This window comes from Onychomys torridus, chromosome 18 (genome assembly GCF_903995425.1).
Source record: "Onychomys torridus chromosome 18, mOncTor1.1, whole genome shotgun sequence".
NCBI lineage: Eukaryota > Metazoa > Chordata > Mammalia > Rodentia > Cricetidae > Onychomys > Onychomys torridus.
The window spans coordinates 20,798,890-20,814,677 of record NC_050460.1 but is presented as its reverse complement, the minus strand read 5'-3'; the positions used below and the strand labels follow the sequence as shown (position 1 = coordinate 20,814,677).

The 15,788-nt window shown below is 33.3% G+C and overlaps 1 protein-coding gene across 3 annotated transcripts in view; it reads left to right on the top strand.

Annotated features, from left to right (window-relative positions):
- Nucleotides 1–15,788, top strand: part of Adgrb3 (adhesion G protein-coupled receptor B3) — a 725,876-nt gene that overhangs the window by 250,841 nt on the left and 459,247 nt on the right. For all 3 annotated transcript variants that reach the window (XM_036167755.1, XM_036167756.1, XM_036167754.1), the window contains exons 3-4: nt 7,035–7,145; nt 13,124–13,285. In XM_036167755.1, coding sequence (XP_036023648.1) covers nt 7,035–7,145; nt 13,124–13,285 — 273 coding nt within the window. The remainder of the gene's footprint in view (nt 1–7,034; nt 7,146–13,123; nt 13,286–15,788) is intronic.

The window sequence follows — 15,788 nt, the reverse complement described above, 5'->3', positions numbered from 1 at the left end:
AGAGACAGACTGACTCAAAAAATATGGGAGAGCAATTGAGGAAGACCTCTGACATCAACCTCTGCTCTTCATACATTTACACACATGTTCATGCACACCCATACAAATATGTACATATATATACCCACACAGAACACAGGCACAAATGAAAATAGGTGAAATTCTATTCTCAGAAACATTTGGGTTCTGATGGTTCGGTTGCCAACACTTTGAACTTAGAGGTCCAAAGAAGGACTCAACCTGCAGGAAATGGGTTTGGTGTGAGTAATTTTTCTAAAGGGAAACCATCTTCCTGCTTATCTGTACTTAGGAGCTTTCAGCAGATTGCTTATCAAATCACACCCTCATGCAACCACAGTTTTATATGGCAAGTTTGGTAGCCTCTTAGCAATTTGGCTGCCTCTAATTTTTTTCTACCTATCTACTCTCCATTAGTCAATTAAAGTACATATCTGAAATTGAAGGCATGAATCTTTGTCTCTTGTTTAAATCTCTTAAAATCTTTCATATTTTATCAGGTACAGTTTAGTTTCACAATTTCTAGTAAAGCAATAGGTGTTTTCTTTTCTATCTGCCTGGTGGTTCACCCTCCATCCTAATGTCCAGGAACACTCCTTGTATATCTCCTCTAAACTTTATGATCAATAATTATTAAGTTGGTGTTCAATAGAAACTTAACACACAATTGCTTCCAGTTTCCATCACTGGCTAGAATGATAGCTCAGTGGTCAAAACACTTACTGCTGTTGCAAAGGACTGGCTTTTGGTTCCCAGAGTCAACATAGCAGATTACAACTGTCTGAAAATACAGACCACGGGGAATCCAACACCTTCTGGAATCTACAGACACTGCAGACACATAGTACACATAAATGCACACAGGCAAACACTCTTACAGATGGACTAAAATAAATTCTCTTCAAATCCCTATGTCCTCAAACCAACGCTTTAACTTCCTTGATATCTCCTGTTTCCCTTAAGAAAGAAAATCTGGCTTCACAGACAACATCTGGCTCATTCCCTTTTGTGTTTTGTCTTGCTGCTTTGTGAGGGGACAAATCTCTGTCTGTCACTGTCATACCCTTGTGGCTCTCTTTGAAGCCTCTTTATACAGGAACCCTCTGCATGTCAGAAACTTGGCCAGAAAAAACCCCATCTCTGTTCTAGCTTGGGAAAAGCAGAACTAATTTCATCTAAAGATTGTTCAGTTTGGTTATATTTCAGGTTCTCTGAGATCTTGTCATGCCACATTAATATCAAAGCTTATTAAAATAATTTAAGAAGTTTTTCTGAATCAAAATGTACTAGAATAGGCAAGAAGAAAGTATCATATTTTGGCCCTGGTATACTGCCATAAATGAAGAAAGAAATATATTCAATTACTGGTTTACTATTAAAGTTGTATTGGATTGTAGAATTGCATGTACTATGTATGTGTTCATGTATCTATTTTTCTCATTACTAATAAATAAAAAATATTTTGAAAGCAAATCACTGTTACTAGTTTACAGTAAATAAGTAATTCATGCATGGAAATATGCAAAAAGGCATACACTTGGATAATTTATAAAAAAATATTTACCAAAAAAATTCCTGTGTGATTGTGCACATTGATGATTTCTAACATGGAACCTTATGTCCTCCTTGCTAAACATTCATAGAAGACAGTAACTAAATACGAATTTAAATGGTGATATGATGATATGGATGTGCCACAAATTATCTGTGACCTTTGCACATATTTTACATGTGATTTTCAAATATGTATTGTGAAAGTTTTATGGAAATACATTGTTTTATAAGGTTATTTTAATATTAATGTTTGGAATAAAGATAAATATATAGCTTTATTGCATACATACATATATAAAATATCACATAAATGATGAAACTTTACAACTCCATATATGCTCTTACACCCTCCTGCGAGCATGCTAGTAGCTCATGTTTGATTATTTAATGTTTTACCCATTTGTAGAAGCATCTTAGCTACCTAATAAAGTAATTTCTGCCAGAGTATTTGGCAAAGTAAAATTCTGTTTTACTAGTGTGAGAAAGAACATCTTTATCCGTATTTTCAGGCATATAAGTTTGATAATGAAACCTAAAATATAATGTATATTTTATAATGTAAAAATAATGTATAAAGGGACTAACCATTAACATCTTAAAATTCAATGAGTTTTTTGGGTTCCTAGAATTTTAAAAACTTATTTATTTTATTTAAATATTTTCCAATATCTATCAATTTACTAAGCAACTTTAATTCCTGAGTTCTTTGGAAGCCATCTTGTAGTCATTGGTTCTGTTCTTTAGAAAACTAAAATATTTATAATCAGTGGTAAATATTGTTAAAGTGTTTTTGATAATCTTAGCTAGTGTGTATAATTTAAAATTATAGTGTATATAATTTAAAAAATTTTATAGCCTTTGATAATGCATGCTACTTCTAGAGACACTTTTGATGATGAAAACGTCAATCTTTGCCTCTTTCTCCCCTGTCTTTTCATAAAATGTTTGGATATATAAACACTTAGCAAATGCTTGTGAAGTGAGAATATGCAAATATCAAATCTTCATGCATTTCAAAAAGTTAGAAAAATTAGAAAACTGCTGAAATAAAAGAAAATATTTTAATAGTAGTGGTTTAACTTTCTCTTTAGGGTCTACATATTTTTTCAAATTTATTATGCAGAAAAATGTCTTTATATACAGAATCATTGTGCCAGTTTTTTCCAATTAATATGAAAGTCAATGACAAATTCAAAAATTATGCAGAAGCTGAAATGTGATGCAAAAATACATTAACTCTCATCAACTTGCTTCATCCAATATGTGGTGGTTTCCTAAGAGAATTTGCTTGTCCCCACTATCTTATATCAACCAAATGATGGACCTTTTTCATTTACCAACAGGCAATGTATTTGATATTCTTTCCTGTTACATTTGATAAATAAAATCTATAAGTTTTCTAGTTGTGTTACGTAAAGATACATAATGGGGGTGAATATGTTGTTCAGTGTTAAAGTTCAAGTTTATCCTATATTATATAGCAAGTTCCAGGACAGCCAGGGGTACATGAGATCCTTTCTCAAGCAAACAAAATGCGAAAATAGAAGTTTGTATGTAATAGGAAAAAATATATGTAAGTATAGCTATGTAATATACATATATACTTATGTATACATGGGTAAAACACAGATCTGTTGGTAGTTGTAGGCAAATGAGTATTTCAAGGAGACAAAGACAACTCCTTAATATTTTGAGGTGTAAGTGCTTTCTGGTGCTGCTGTTGAATTGAAATTCTAGTGGGGCTTTACTACAGGCATTTCTGGAGGAGTGGATCTTTCTGGTGGAGGCAGTCTTGAGCAAGGGTATAGCTCCCCATCCCCTGGCAAAAAGTAGTAGAGTTCCAACAGTGTATAAACAGGGTGTAACTCTTGGGGTTTTGTGAAAAGCAGTAATGGCCTGGATTAGGGTGATTCTGGTGGAAATGCAAAGGAAAGTCTGCCAACTGTGAAGCCAGTCTGTGTATTAAATGATACTTTTAATGCCTGCTGCCCAGGGTCACCTGCTTGTCCATATATTTAAAATAAACACATTAGTAAAATAATGAGTAGATGTGTTTTAACTTTTTGATAAATTAAATCACATATTAGTGTCTCCCTCAACTTCCAAACAAAATTCCCATAACTGATAATTAATGATCAAAAGTCATGTCTAAAGTCATTTGTTTTCTAAGGATCTCATATTTAATCAATTCAAAGTGCTAGACTTAAGGGAAATGACTTTCAAGGCCTATTTTTCCTGCATCTTAATTTCAGAAACTTCTGCTTATAGCAAGTGGCACAGTGAATGACTGAGGGAAGAACCCTAAAACTTGCTAGTCATCTTCCATCATTTTGGGCTTTCTACATGAACAGCTGTTTACCCACTGCTTCATCAATGCCATCAACATAAAGACAGAGGAAATAACTCACTGTTTCCATAAGCCATGTACCATATGCATATATGCACTATTATGCTGTACTTTTTCATTTGATTTCACAGCTTGCTTTTCATTGCTTTCACCAGAGCAGAGCATCTTTTTATTTGGTTATTTTCCTTGTGTAACTAATGTAGTATATTATCTTTGCCAATGCAGACTGTATGAATATGAATCAACCATTCATGAAGACTTTATGTTATCCTGAAATCATAATACTAAAAACTAAAAATTTGACCACGTGAGAGCACACTAGTAAAATAGCTTTGTCTCTTACATTTGAATGATCTGAGTGGCCTTTATTTTCATTAGAAGCAAAGATAATGGCATCCTCAAAGAAATGAAAGGCAACATAAATGTTTTGAAAATAACCCATCATGAAATGTGGAATATTTGTTGTAAAATGTTTTTTTTTATTAAAATTAGACAAAAAAGATTTATATTTTGTAGCAGGTTGGAATACAGATATTGTATAGAAATACACCTGGTTAGGTAACAGCATATTTCATTTTCAATTTGATACTTTAATCTTAATTAATAGGCCTAGAATATTTTTAAATGCCACCATAGGTGTTTATTTGTCTTCGAAGAAAGGAAATCAGTAATGTATCTTTCATATTATAAGTAATTTGTCTATAACAGGACCACATATTAATTGTCATTTTTGGCATCAGATATAGCTCAGTGGTAGAGTGTTTGTTTAATGTATATTAAGACCCTAGGTTTGATCCCCACTACAAAAACAAAAACACAATGTTCATCTTTTGAAACTTGCCAGTTAAATTGTATTGCCACAATAATCACCAATTACACTTTAAACTTCTGTTTGTGTATGATGCATGTAATTCAATCTATAAATATTGGAAGGATTTATTTTCTTAGATTATTATAACCAAGGATGAAGCATCAGCACTAATGTACATTAGGACATAATGTTCATCAATAAATATTAATGACAGATGGTCGCTAAACTTGAATACTGAAGTATCACTTGTATTCTAAATATTTTTGAGATATAAAAATTACTTGGCTAGGGATACAAGATAATAGCCTAAATTTGGTTTTAAAAACAAACATTTGGCTTTTACTTTTGTTTGTGAAATGGTTAGACATTTAGTGTGATACTCTTTAACTTATCCCACTAGTGAATTAGCAATACTTATAGCCTTAAGCGTCAGGATCATAGACTTCCCTTTATGCGGCAATATTTCCCTCAGAAGGTCGAGTACAGGCTATTGCTGTGCTGCCACTGAGATTAACAATGGTCTTCCATCAACTCAGTTCTGTCGTGACTTTGTAACTTCAAAACTGAATACACGGGATAAACGTTTTCCATCATCCTTCTACGTTGTGTTCAAACTACCTAAGTGTGGTAGTAGAAACCCCAGTGGTATTATGGATAGATATATTCTGATATAAATATGGAAAATGATTAAAACTTGCAGAACATGGAAGTTAAATTATAATTCTAAGTTGAAAGGTGGTGTGTAATGTTAATAAAACATACCACTGATATTTGTTTGCTATTGAAGATACAGTGACATTTCAATTGCATAACAGTTTTTAAATCTACAATAGTGAATAACTATAGGTAAAACTGTATAAATAGCAAATGTAGTAGTAATTAGGTACTTCTATGCTCAGTGAAGAATGGTTTATACAGCACATAGTTTACACATGAAGGAATGAAAGATGTTGGTAGGAAAGTAAAAATAGTGATGGGTTATATTTTATCAAGTCAACTGACGTTTTATACATATTTCCAGTTATCCAAAATGACAAAAAGAGACACATATTTAGACTTCTCAAATATCTCTGGATGTGAATTCTTTAGTGGAAGACCTAAAAAGACTTTCTGGGGTCATAATTGGATGAGATTTTGATTGGACAGACAACATGCTAGCTTTTTTTTTTTTTTTTTTTTTTTTTTTGATACAAGTGTTGGTAGAATTGCTGCTTACAAATAAGTTGTATTTTAGCAGAAATACATTTAAAAATTGAGGAGAAAAGGGCCCAGGAGTAAGACTTTTTGTTAAATTCTCACTCTTAAGTATTAATCATCAAGTGATCAGTAATGAAATAGCAAGTACCACAATGTCGTTCTCGGTTGGAATTTTCTTTCCCTACCCAACTGTTAGGAATTAGAGCCATCTAGCATTCCATATGCTAGGCTTGGTTTTTGCTACATCACTGTAACAGTTCAGTGAGCACAGCACTAACCCGGAGGCCAGAGGATTAATCCACTTAAGCACATGAAATTTTGGAAATGCATTTCACAGAAGCTGATCCACGGATTGAATGCTTTTCATCTCCACACTTCCTTTCTAATTGTCTGTTAGGCACAGATAATGTTTTTTTCTTTATTTGGAGCTTTATTTCAGAACATTTAAAAAACAAAAACCTAGACTCTTTTGTTTGAACAAAAATTTTAAAAAGAAAACATTGTTTTACATGTGGTTAGAGAAAGTATGGAATTGGTTAAGTCAGGGCAGGGAAGAATCAGAGTTGCTGAGGCTACCAGTTTTTGTGAGCCTTGAGGCAAACCAAGGCTACCTTATCTTTGGATTTAAAAAAAATCCATCCTCTGAATATTCACCTTAGAAAGTTAGATTACAGAGTTGTCCATTCCTTTTGAAGATACTGGAAACCTTGTTGGGGTGACAAGCATTTAGCCAGAGGCAGCAGAAACCCAGTCAGTATTCTTTTAGGAAGAACAGTTAATAGTGTGGTTCTATTTTTTTTTCTTCTGCTATGTGGCTTCAGAACATTATCAAGAGAAGTATACAATATGTTCCGTTACTTGAGTTGACTTACCATCGGATGTATCACTTACTGACTGTTATTCTTGTTTCTTAAAAGCTGTTCATGATGCAGATTTTCTAGCTTAAGTTTAGACATATTCCAAGCAGATCAGACTAGACAAGTTAGAACTGTGGATTTATTATCAATAACTTCCAGGTCTGTGGAGGGACATGTTGCATGAGACAGGAATGTAATTTGTGAGAAATGTCTACACACAGGCTTTCATATACCTTTATTCTGTCTTTAGAATTTGGAATGATGGGAGATCATACAATTAAAAGTCAGCGACCACGATCTGTCCATGAAAAAAGGGTCCCTCAGGAACAAGCTGACGCTGCTAAATTTATGGCACAAACTGGTAATACGTTAGTTACATTTTTCTATTGATTGTTGTTAATTTAATGAAACCACTGCATGTTTTCATGATCCTTTGCTGCACATTTGTCAGTTTTTGGAGCTGATTTTTTTTTTTTGAGCCATTTTTTGTCACCAGTTAAAGTCCATAAATACAGTAGCTATGAATGAAAAGTACACAGAAAAAAATGTGTAAGACTTACTTTGCTTTTGGTAAAGGATGCTTTAGTATTTACATATTATTAGTTCCTTATGTTAATTAACCAATAAAACGCATCATTACACTCTTAAAGGACAGCAATAAAGTTACTTTTTCAAGAATTATTTGATTGGAGACTTTCATGAGCTATAATTTAAATAGGACTCAGATGATGAAATTTAATGTAACAAAATTTGATATATTAAATATTCTTCCATATGTCACATTATCTATAAATATTGCTTAATTGTTAAAATATATAGAAATGAGATGTTTTATAATTTAGTATATGATTTGAGAATACATTTGTTGCAGAAGATAAATAGTGTAAAATTGACCATCTAATTAAATATCAACAAAACTGACTTTCTGGCTTATAAAATTCTTTAATCCTACATCAGTCAAATCATTTTCAAACTCCCTACAAATTTGAACGTGACTGAAAAGTATGTTATTTGACATAATTTTGAAATTCATTGATATATGTGAACAGATATATCCTTGTAGTGTTTATGCTTTAATAATCTATAGACTTTGACGGATCCCAGTGGGTCATAATTTGGCTGCTCATAGTAAGTATTGCAGAGTTCTGCCTAGGAACACTGCAGGGGATCACTCTCCCAGCTGCAGATGTTTACAGCTGTGCTGCAAACATGCTCAGCCTTTGTTTGCTTTTCTTTTACAAAACTTAGAACCCAGTTTACTTGTGTTTTCACACAATTTTGTGCATTCCATTCTTGTTTGTTTTGTTGTTAGCAAGTAGCCATGAGTATACGACCAGATCTGTGACATGATATTCAGACAGGTTTTAATGAAATTCTCCAAAAGAATAGACGTGCCCTTCAGTTCACGTGTTCTTCGTCAGAGTGTTTGTTTAGAACACTGTACACAAACTTAATGCTTCGAAATTCAAATATTAATACTGAATTGGATTCTTGGTAATAGATGAATGGTCTATTTTAATATATTAATTGTAACTCAGCTTCTCAGAACAGGATATGTGGAATTAATTCTATAGTAAGTGTATAGTTTAAGTTTTAAAAAATAATACATGGTATGACCAGATCCTTTCTTTGCTGGAGTGCCTCTGGTGTACCTTACTTAAGAGGAAATTTATATTTTAACCAGTTGCTTACTCGAGTCCAAAAATGGATTATGTGGTTCAAATGGATTTCCAAATTTCTAAATGTGTTTTTGTCTGATGCCAAAACAATTGAAATAATAGCAAAATAATTGAAGCAGGGAACAGAGATTCGGGGATTTCTACTCTCAGTAGAGAGATAAAACAAGGGCTGGCCACTCAGTCCCTTAGACATCTCCCTGTGAGGACACAGCTGCTGTCTGAGAAGTGTGTCCTTCTTTTGTGCCAAAGACACAGCAAATATTGGTCTACCATAATTCCTAAAACTTGTCAGCATGGGGAGTGAAATGGAGAACCGTAAGTTTAAGTTTCCAATGCTCACTTTAGTTTGTGTATGCAATTTAATCCAGAGTTTGTTTAAATTCTGTTTATTAATATTTGCATACATCAAGGAAATGCAATTTTTTCAGCCAAAACATTCTGAAAAACTCAAATGCTAAGAAATAATTGATTTGTAAAAAGAGGAATTGGTAATCACAATTTTTACATGTATTTCTGATTTTCCAGTCATTGTTTTTTCTACACAATGTATATTCTTTCACTAAGAAGTGATTTGGTAAGTAGATGACACACTGATTAAACAAATCTGGGGCTAACTTTAAAACCACTTACACATATTGTTATCTTCTTAGAAAGGCCATGCCATATTAAGGTTCTAGAATTATTGATTGATGCCTGAATTTGTGAGAAATAGAGTGATAAATTCATTTTAAAACAAACCTTGCGTATTCAAATATAGACATATATTGTACTTACTTTAATATTAAATTACCATGCTGAACTAAAAAAGGAATATAAAATTATTATATTATTTTTTATGATTCATAGTTGAATAGTAAGCACACTTATATTGCTAAAAGAGAGAAGTTTTTTCTTAAATATTGTTTCTTTTGATGTTAACGTAGACTAAATTAATAGAAGTACCAAACAATAACATTTTACAAGTGAGGTTGTATTTATATAACTTGTCTATTTCTCAAATTAAGGTATTAATATTGCATATAAACAGTCCTCAAATTATGCTAACCATAATTGAGAACAAAAAAATGATACAATGGAGGGGAGTTAAATAATAAAATTATAAAGTATAATATGTTAAATCTCTCGTTCAAAAAACAGAAAGCAAAACCACTACCACTTATTTCTTCTCAAATAAGTGAACTGGCTTCACCAATCAATACAAACAGTAAATATTTTCATTTTTAAAAAACCTTTACTAGACAGAGGCAGAGTAAGTGAATATTTTTTAAATGGAATTTTTATGAGGTAGCATTATTTTATTGGAATAGCTAGAGTATTATTGCTATTACTAGTAACTAAGGCATGTCTGAACATTAATTAGGTTGTTATATAAGCATAAGATGAGGCTGGAGCGATGTCTCAGTGATTAACAGCATTTACCACTCTTGCAGGGCCACATGTTGAGTTCCCATAATCCCCATGGTAGCTCCCAGTCACCTGTTAACTCCAGTTCTAGGGATAAAGACACCACCCTCTTCTGGCCACTGGGGGCGCTATATGAACACGATACACATACTTACGAAGCTAAAACCTAACATACATAATAAAATGAAGTAGAGTTAAAACCTAAGTTAGAAATGTGTATATATAGTTAAAGAAAATGAAATAAGATAATAAATAAGTCTATTTAAGGGAGAAACCCAAGCTAAGTGCCAATGAGCTGGAATAAGATAAATGTTAGTGGTTCTTACTTTTCGGCAGCATAGGCCTGAAGTGAGTCTATAAACAGGTTTAGAAAAGTAACCATTTATTACATGAAGGAAATGGCCTTTATTAGGAACATATGACATGTTATCTAAAATAAGAACATAACTTTAAATGTGTTTCTAATTCCATGATTTTAACACACTAGCCAAAGTTATATTAATGCCTTATTCATAATTTGAAATTCTCTGTTGCATATGATCTCACTCAATTTTCAAGAAGTTTTTGTGGTAGGTAAATTATTAAAGAGTTTTTTTTTTTTAATGGACCTTTTCAAGGACCCAGAGTCAATGTAGATTTGACTGCAATATGTTCCAGTTTCCTTCAATGATTTGTTCCAGAATAAAGAACCTTAATACTGCCTTATATCAAGTTGTCTACATGACCTTTGACTTGTCTTCTGAATTGTACATTGACGAGATCACTTTGTACTATTTCCAAAGATATATATGTATACTGAAAATGGTGCTTAGTTTAGGTTTTACTATTTCAGTGTCATTAAAGTATCTTTCTTTTAAAGTATGTTAACTATTTCTAACATAACTCAATGTGCTTTACTAGATAACCCTCAATCTTAGGGAAGAAAGGAAATAGCATAAAAATTGCAGTGAAAATGTCAATTGAAATAGCACTTGAAATACAAGATCAAGTTGATGGTTAGACCATTATTTTAGTGGCAAATTTTGATTCTAAATTTGAAATAAAAATTATTATTCTTATGTTTATTTTTTTAAATTTCATCTGTAAAATGAGCTATGAGGAAGGCTTCTCTTAGCATTCTTGATTGATGTCTCATGGCCCAGCACCACTGCCTGTCTTGCTCAGTGTCATGCAGAATCATAGTTGTAGAGACAACTCAGATTTCTAAATACTTGTATGAGGTTGTACTTAAAATTGGGCCTTGATATGAATTCATGGCTAAGTTTAATTTTTTAAATTGACTATCATTAAAATGCAAGAGAGAAAGAAAAAACTGTGTTTGTGGCAAAGTAGAACTAATGTTGTCTCATAACCTTTGTCATTTCACTTACAGAATTCACATTGTTCTTAACTTTCTGGCTTGTAATTGATAACATACAGCCATAATATTTATACTCAGTCTCATCACAAGGAGTTGTCATGCTTTTCCCTAATTTTGAGCTTAAAGTTTTCATTATTAAGTATGCTTATACATGTATATATATGTGTAGATAGTTTTAATCATTGTCATATTATTGGACTCACAAAATGATGACTTTTGTTAAAATGTAATTCAATTTAATAGAACAAATTATGAGCTATAATTTCAAACACTACTCAAACAGACATCCAAGTAGATATTTATGAAATTAGCCATATATAAATTTGTAAAGGTAAAATACTGAAGTTAATCAAGAGATATCTATTATTGTACATCCAGGCTAAACATCAGTTTCAGTATTTAAAAGAAGTCCTAATTAATGTAAGCTGACATCCAAATTACCAACATGTGCCCTTCTGATAGATAACCAGGTATCAATGAATTATTATCTATGTCTCTGCATGCATAACGTTAGACCAAAATAAGAAAACATCTTCATAATCCTGCTAACAGAGTTTCAATAGCACAGTGTTTCTCTGCAAACTGGTTGTTCTGAGCCCTCAAGAAAATAAGTAAGTAGGTTATAGCAGAATATAAAGTCAATATCTTCATCAAATAAGTTGTCTAGCAAGGGACTCACATTTAGAATAGATTTCTCACTGAAGAATGTCTTGCCTTATAGTCTGGTGCACACCCATTCTTTCCTTCAGCACCAGTTTGTAGATCAATTAATTGATCAACATTTAATACACTCCTAAATCATTGACTAACTCTCCAAAACAAGATAGACAAATGGATTGGCATTTCTGTCCTTGGAATTATATTCCAATGGATTATTCCATACCAAATACATGATATAGAGCTAAATTGCTCCTAGCCCTGTATAATTATTGATTCAAATGTTCTGAGAAAACCATCCCTTGTAAAAAGTTTGGACAACAGCATATATGCTTAATGTAAATACACACTGCTGGGCAGACATGACTGAACTGGAATTTGGTGCAAAGCAAAGGCAAAATTTCAAGTCAGGTTATAAAATCTAACCTGGACATGATGCCAGACTAGAATTAGAAGTCCACTCCAGTGGTTTTTAAAATTGATGTTTCCTGTCTCCTTGTACACTGGTTTTAGATAATGAGAAAACTAGGCATAGTTTCAATGTGATGCCAAGCACCACCACTTTTATGAAACCCAACACTAATTGGCTTCATAGGACCCTATTTCCAAGTAAACTTTAGTTCTATGTGCAGTTAATATAAATGATAGAGAAGCTTTCATTCACTTGAAGATTAAAAACATCACTTCTTCAGGGTAGGGTGAAATGGGGAGCAGAAGGATATTAACAAATTACTGCAAAGTAAATGGCTAGCATAGGCTGAAACAGTAGGAAATCCATTTGGAATAAATTAGCAACTTGCAAGGAAGTTTTCATGTATCAGTCTTTAGCAATAGAAGAGGACTTCCACAATAAAGAACTAGGCAAGAGCATATCAAAACATCCCTGCTCACCTAAGCCTCAGAGTATGATTAGAAATACATTCTGCCTTGTTGGACGTCCAGTGAAGAAAATTTCAATTATTCTCACTGAAACTATTGATTACTTCATTCACAGTGTTGATAGCTCAATGGACTTTGCAAAGAGTGGTTTTGCTAACAAGGTCTGACAAACAGTCTTTGTATTAGCATTGTACACATCCCTCTAAATTCGTTTTCCTATGAAATGCTTTGTACCTGTGTATGTATTGTCATAGATTTAGATTTACATTATTCATGCATGCTCAGTGTTAGTTTGATACAATGTTTACAGGGTGAATAATCAAGACAGCGTGTCATGTTTGTTTGTTGTCTTGCACGCAGGTGAATCTGGAGTGGAAGAGTGGTCCCAGTGGAGCACATGCTCAGTTACTTGTGGTCAAGGGTCGCAGGTGCGAACCAGAACTTGTGTATCACCTTACGGGACACACTGCAGCGGCCCATTAAGAGAATCAAGGGTTTGCAATAACACTGCCCTCTGTCCAGGTAGTGTTAGCAGCAACTACGACTGTGGATGTTTTGAATTGTGTCATGCTACGCATTTGGAACCATTTGTTATTTTCCTATGAACTGGGTATAGGCATTTGAATTAGAGTCTATAAGCGTAATTATACTCACCTGTGATAGTTTATTCTGCATGCGATCATTTCTGCTTTCAGAGCAGTCAGCTAAGCGACTGTCTCCCTGCTGCAAGTAAGGTTGGAACTTGTAGAGCTATTTCAAGTACTATGCAAATTCGGTTATTTTCCTTGTGTTTCTAGGTGCTAATAAAAACAAACTGCATATATGAGGAAATAAAATTTTCAAGTATAGTAGAAATATGACATGTGATTGACAGTTTTTCAGTTAGCAATTTTCCTACCATCCATCTGACCCTATTGAAAAAAAAAGTAATAAGTATAGTAGTCCTAAGAATGATCTTACATTTTTCTTCATAAACAACCTTGAAGTGATTGTTCTCATCACAGTCATCTACTGCTTCAAAAGACAGAGAAGGGACTGGTTAGAGTCCATTTATGTTCCAACAAAATTGTATTATTTAATGATGTCCACGGTCTTACTGTCTTGGTTTCACCCTCTCAAACCAATGAGGACTTCTTTTCAGTCAGTCCCAAAGCAGGAGTTTGGCTTGTGCCCAGTCATTTGATGCATGGGTGACTGTAAACGACATGACTGCCAGAGTTGAGACTAGACTCTCATAGACTTTACAGAATCATCTGAATGGGAGATGTTCTAAAGAAAGGTCTCGCCACCATAGGCCTTGCAACCTCCAAGTCATGCTTAAACATTCTCTAGGGGGTGGTCTCCATTCCCAGAGTTAACTGATTCTCAGTTGCTAAAACCCAGAGAGAGGGACCTGGAAGAATGATCAAGAATAATGCCAATTTCCCAGCAGAACAGGCAAATGTAATCATATAAGAAGTGTTGGAGTGGCTGTTATTTAGTGGATATGAAACTTCAAATTTGCAAAATTGAATTTCTGGTGATCTGTTTGACTGCTGCATGAATATACTCAACACTGATGAATTGTAAACTCAAAATAGTTTCCATGGACAATTTTATGTTATGTAGGTTATTTATTTATTTATTTATTTATTTATTTATTTATTTATTTACTTATTTGAAAAGTAACAAAACTAGAGGTCCTGGAGGAAAGAGAAAATGAAGAGGATATATTGGGGAATGATGCAGTGAGGTGCGAGAACCTTTTGTGTAAGAAGTAGAAAAGCAAAAGATAAAGACCAAGTTAAACAGAAAGAACACAAGGCTATGAGGCAAAGAAGGCACATTATCAGTAAACAGACAGTAATTACTACTGATAGTAAATAGAAGTCAGTTGAGACTGCATGATATACTAAAGAATTGGGAATGAAAAATAATACAAATCAAAGAAGAAAAACGTAAGGGAGTCATTGAAGAACTGATGACAAGAGATGAAAAGTAGAGATCATGGACCAAACACATTTCAGTTACATAAGCTGGGAAAAAATGCTGGGGAGACAGAGGCTTGTAGTGTGGTAGTGAAACCTTCAGACCTCAAGTGTAAACGCTGTGGATCCTCATTTGAATAGAACAGAATGGCGTCTTCTGGAGAGTACTTACCCAGAAAGCCTCACCACAGTATTTACATGATGATTTACAGGGTCGGTTTCCCTGTTCTCAAAAATTAAAACAGTATCAGTAGAGCATTATGATGCAATTGATATATAAATTTATCTATGGCTGTGCAAAAGGAGGAGGACAGGGTCTAATGACAAACATATTCCTAACTGGGAAGCAGACTGGTTTCCAATGTGCCTTCCACATTCATAGCTTACTTTTCAGTGACCAGTTATACACATGTGTAAGGTTCACATATGAAAGTCTTCATCTCTCTTCCAGAAGGGTATGATTAGCCCTTCAACTGGAAACTGAGAACATCCATGGGAGCACCCAAGTCTCCCCCACATGTGGAATTGCTAAGTTTTCTCCCCTCATGTCTCATGTCTACAAAACTAAGTAATATGTCATTGACAGCGTTTTTGATTTCTTAAAATTCTTACCCTTTCCATGTGTAAGAATGTGAACAGTTCCGAATCTATCTTTCACCTTTATGTATAAAAACTATTTGTCTTTCTAAATTTTGCTTCAATTTATACAAGGGAAGTATATCATTGTTATACTTCATTTTGTTAAAATGATGATCAATTTTTATTTTTAATTTCCTAAATACAAAAGATAATTTAGCAGCTTCATTACTTTAAAATGTCAGATAAGTACATTGTTACAGGAAATAGGAGTTTCTTTCATACGCTGTCTTTTTTTGAATTTACCATATTAGTAAATGTTATTTTTAATATGATATATCATTAAAGCAGTAAAAAACAGTAAAATTTTAAATGTTTTAAAATTGAAGAAGTATTTCAACCAATATAAACATCTTTCTAAAAATAACAAATTCTGCTTAAATTTGTTCACAAATCAATACTTGACCTTGTCATCTAGAGAA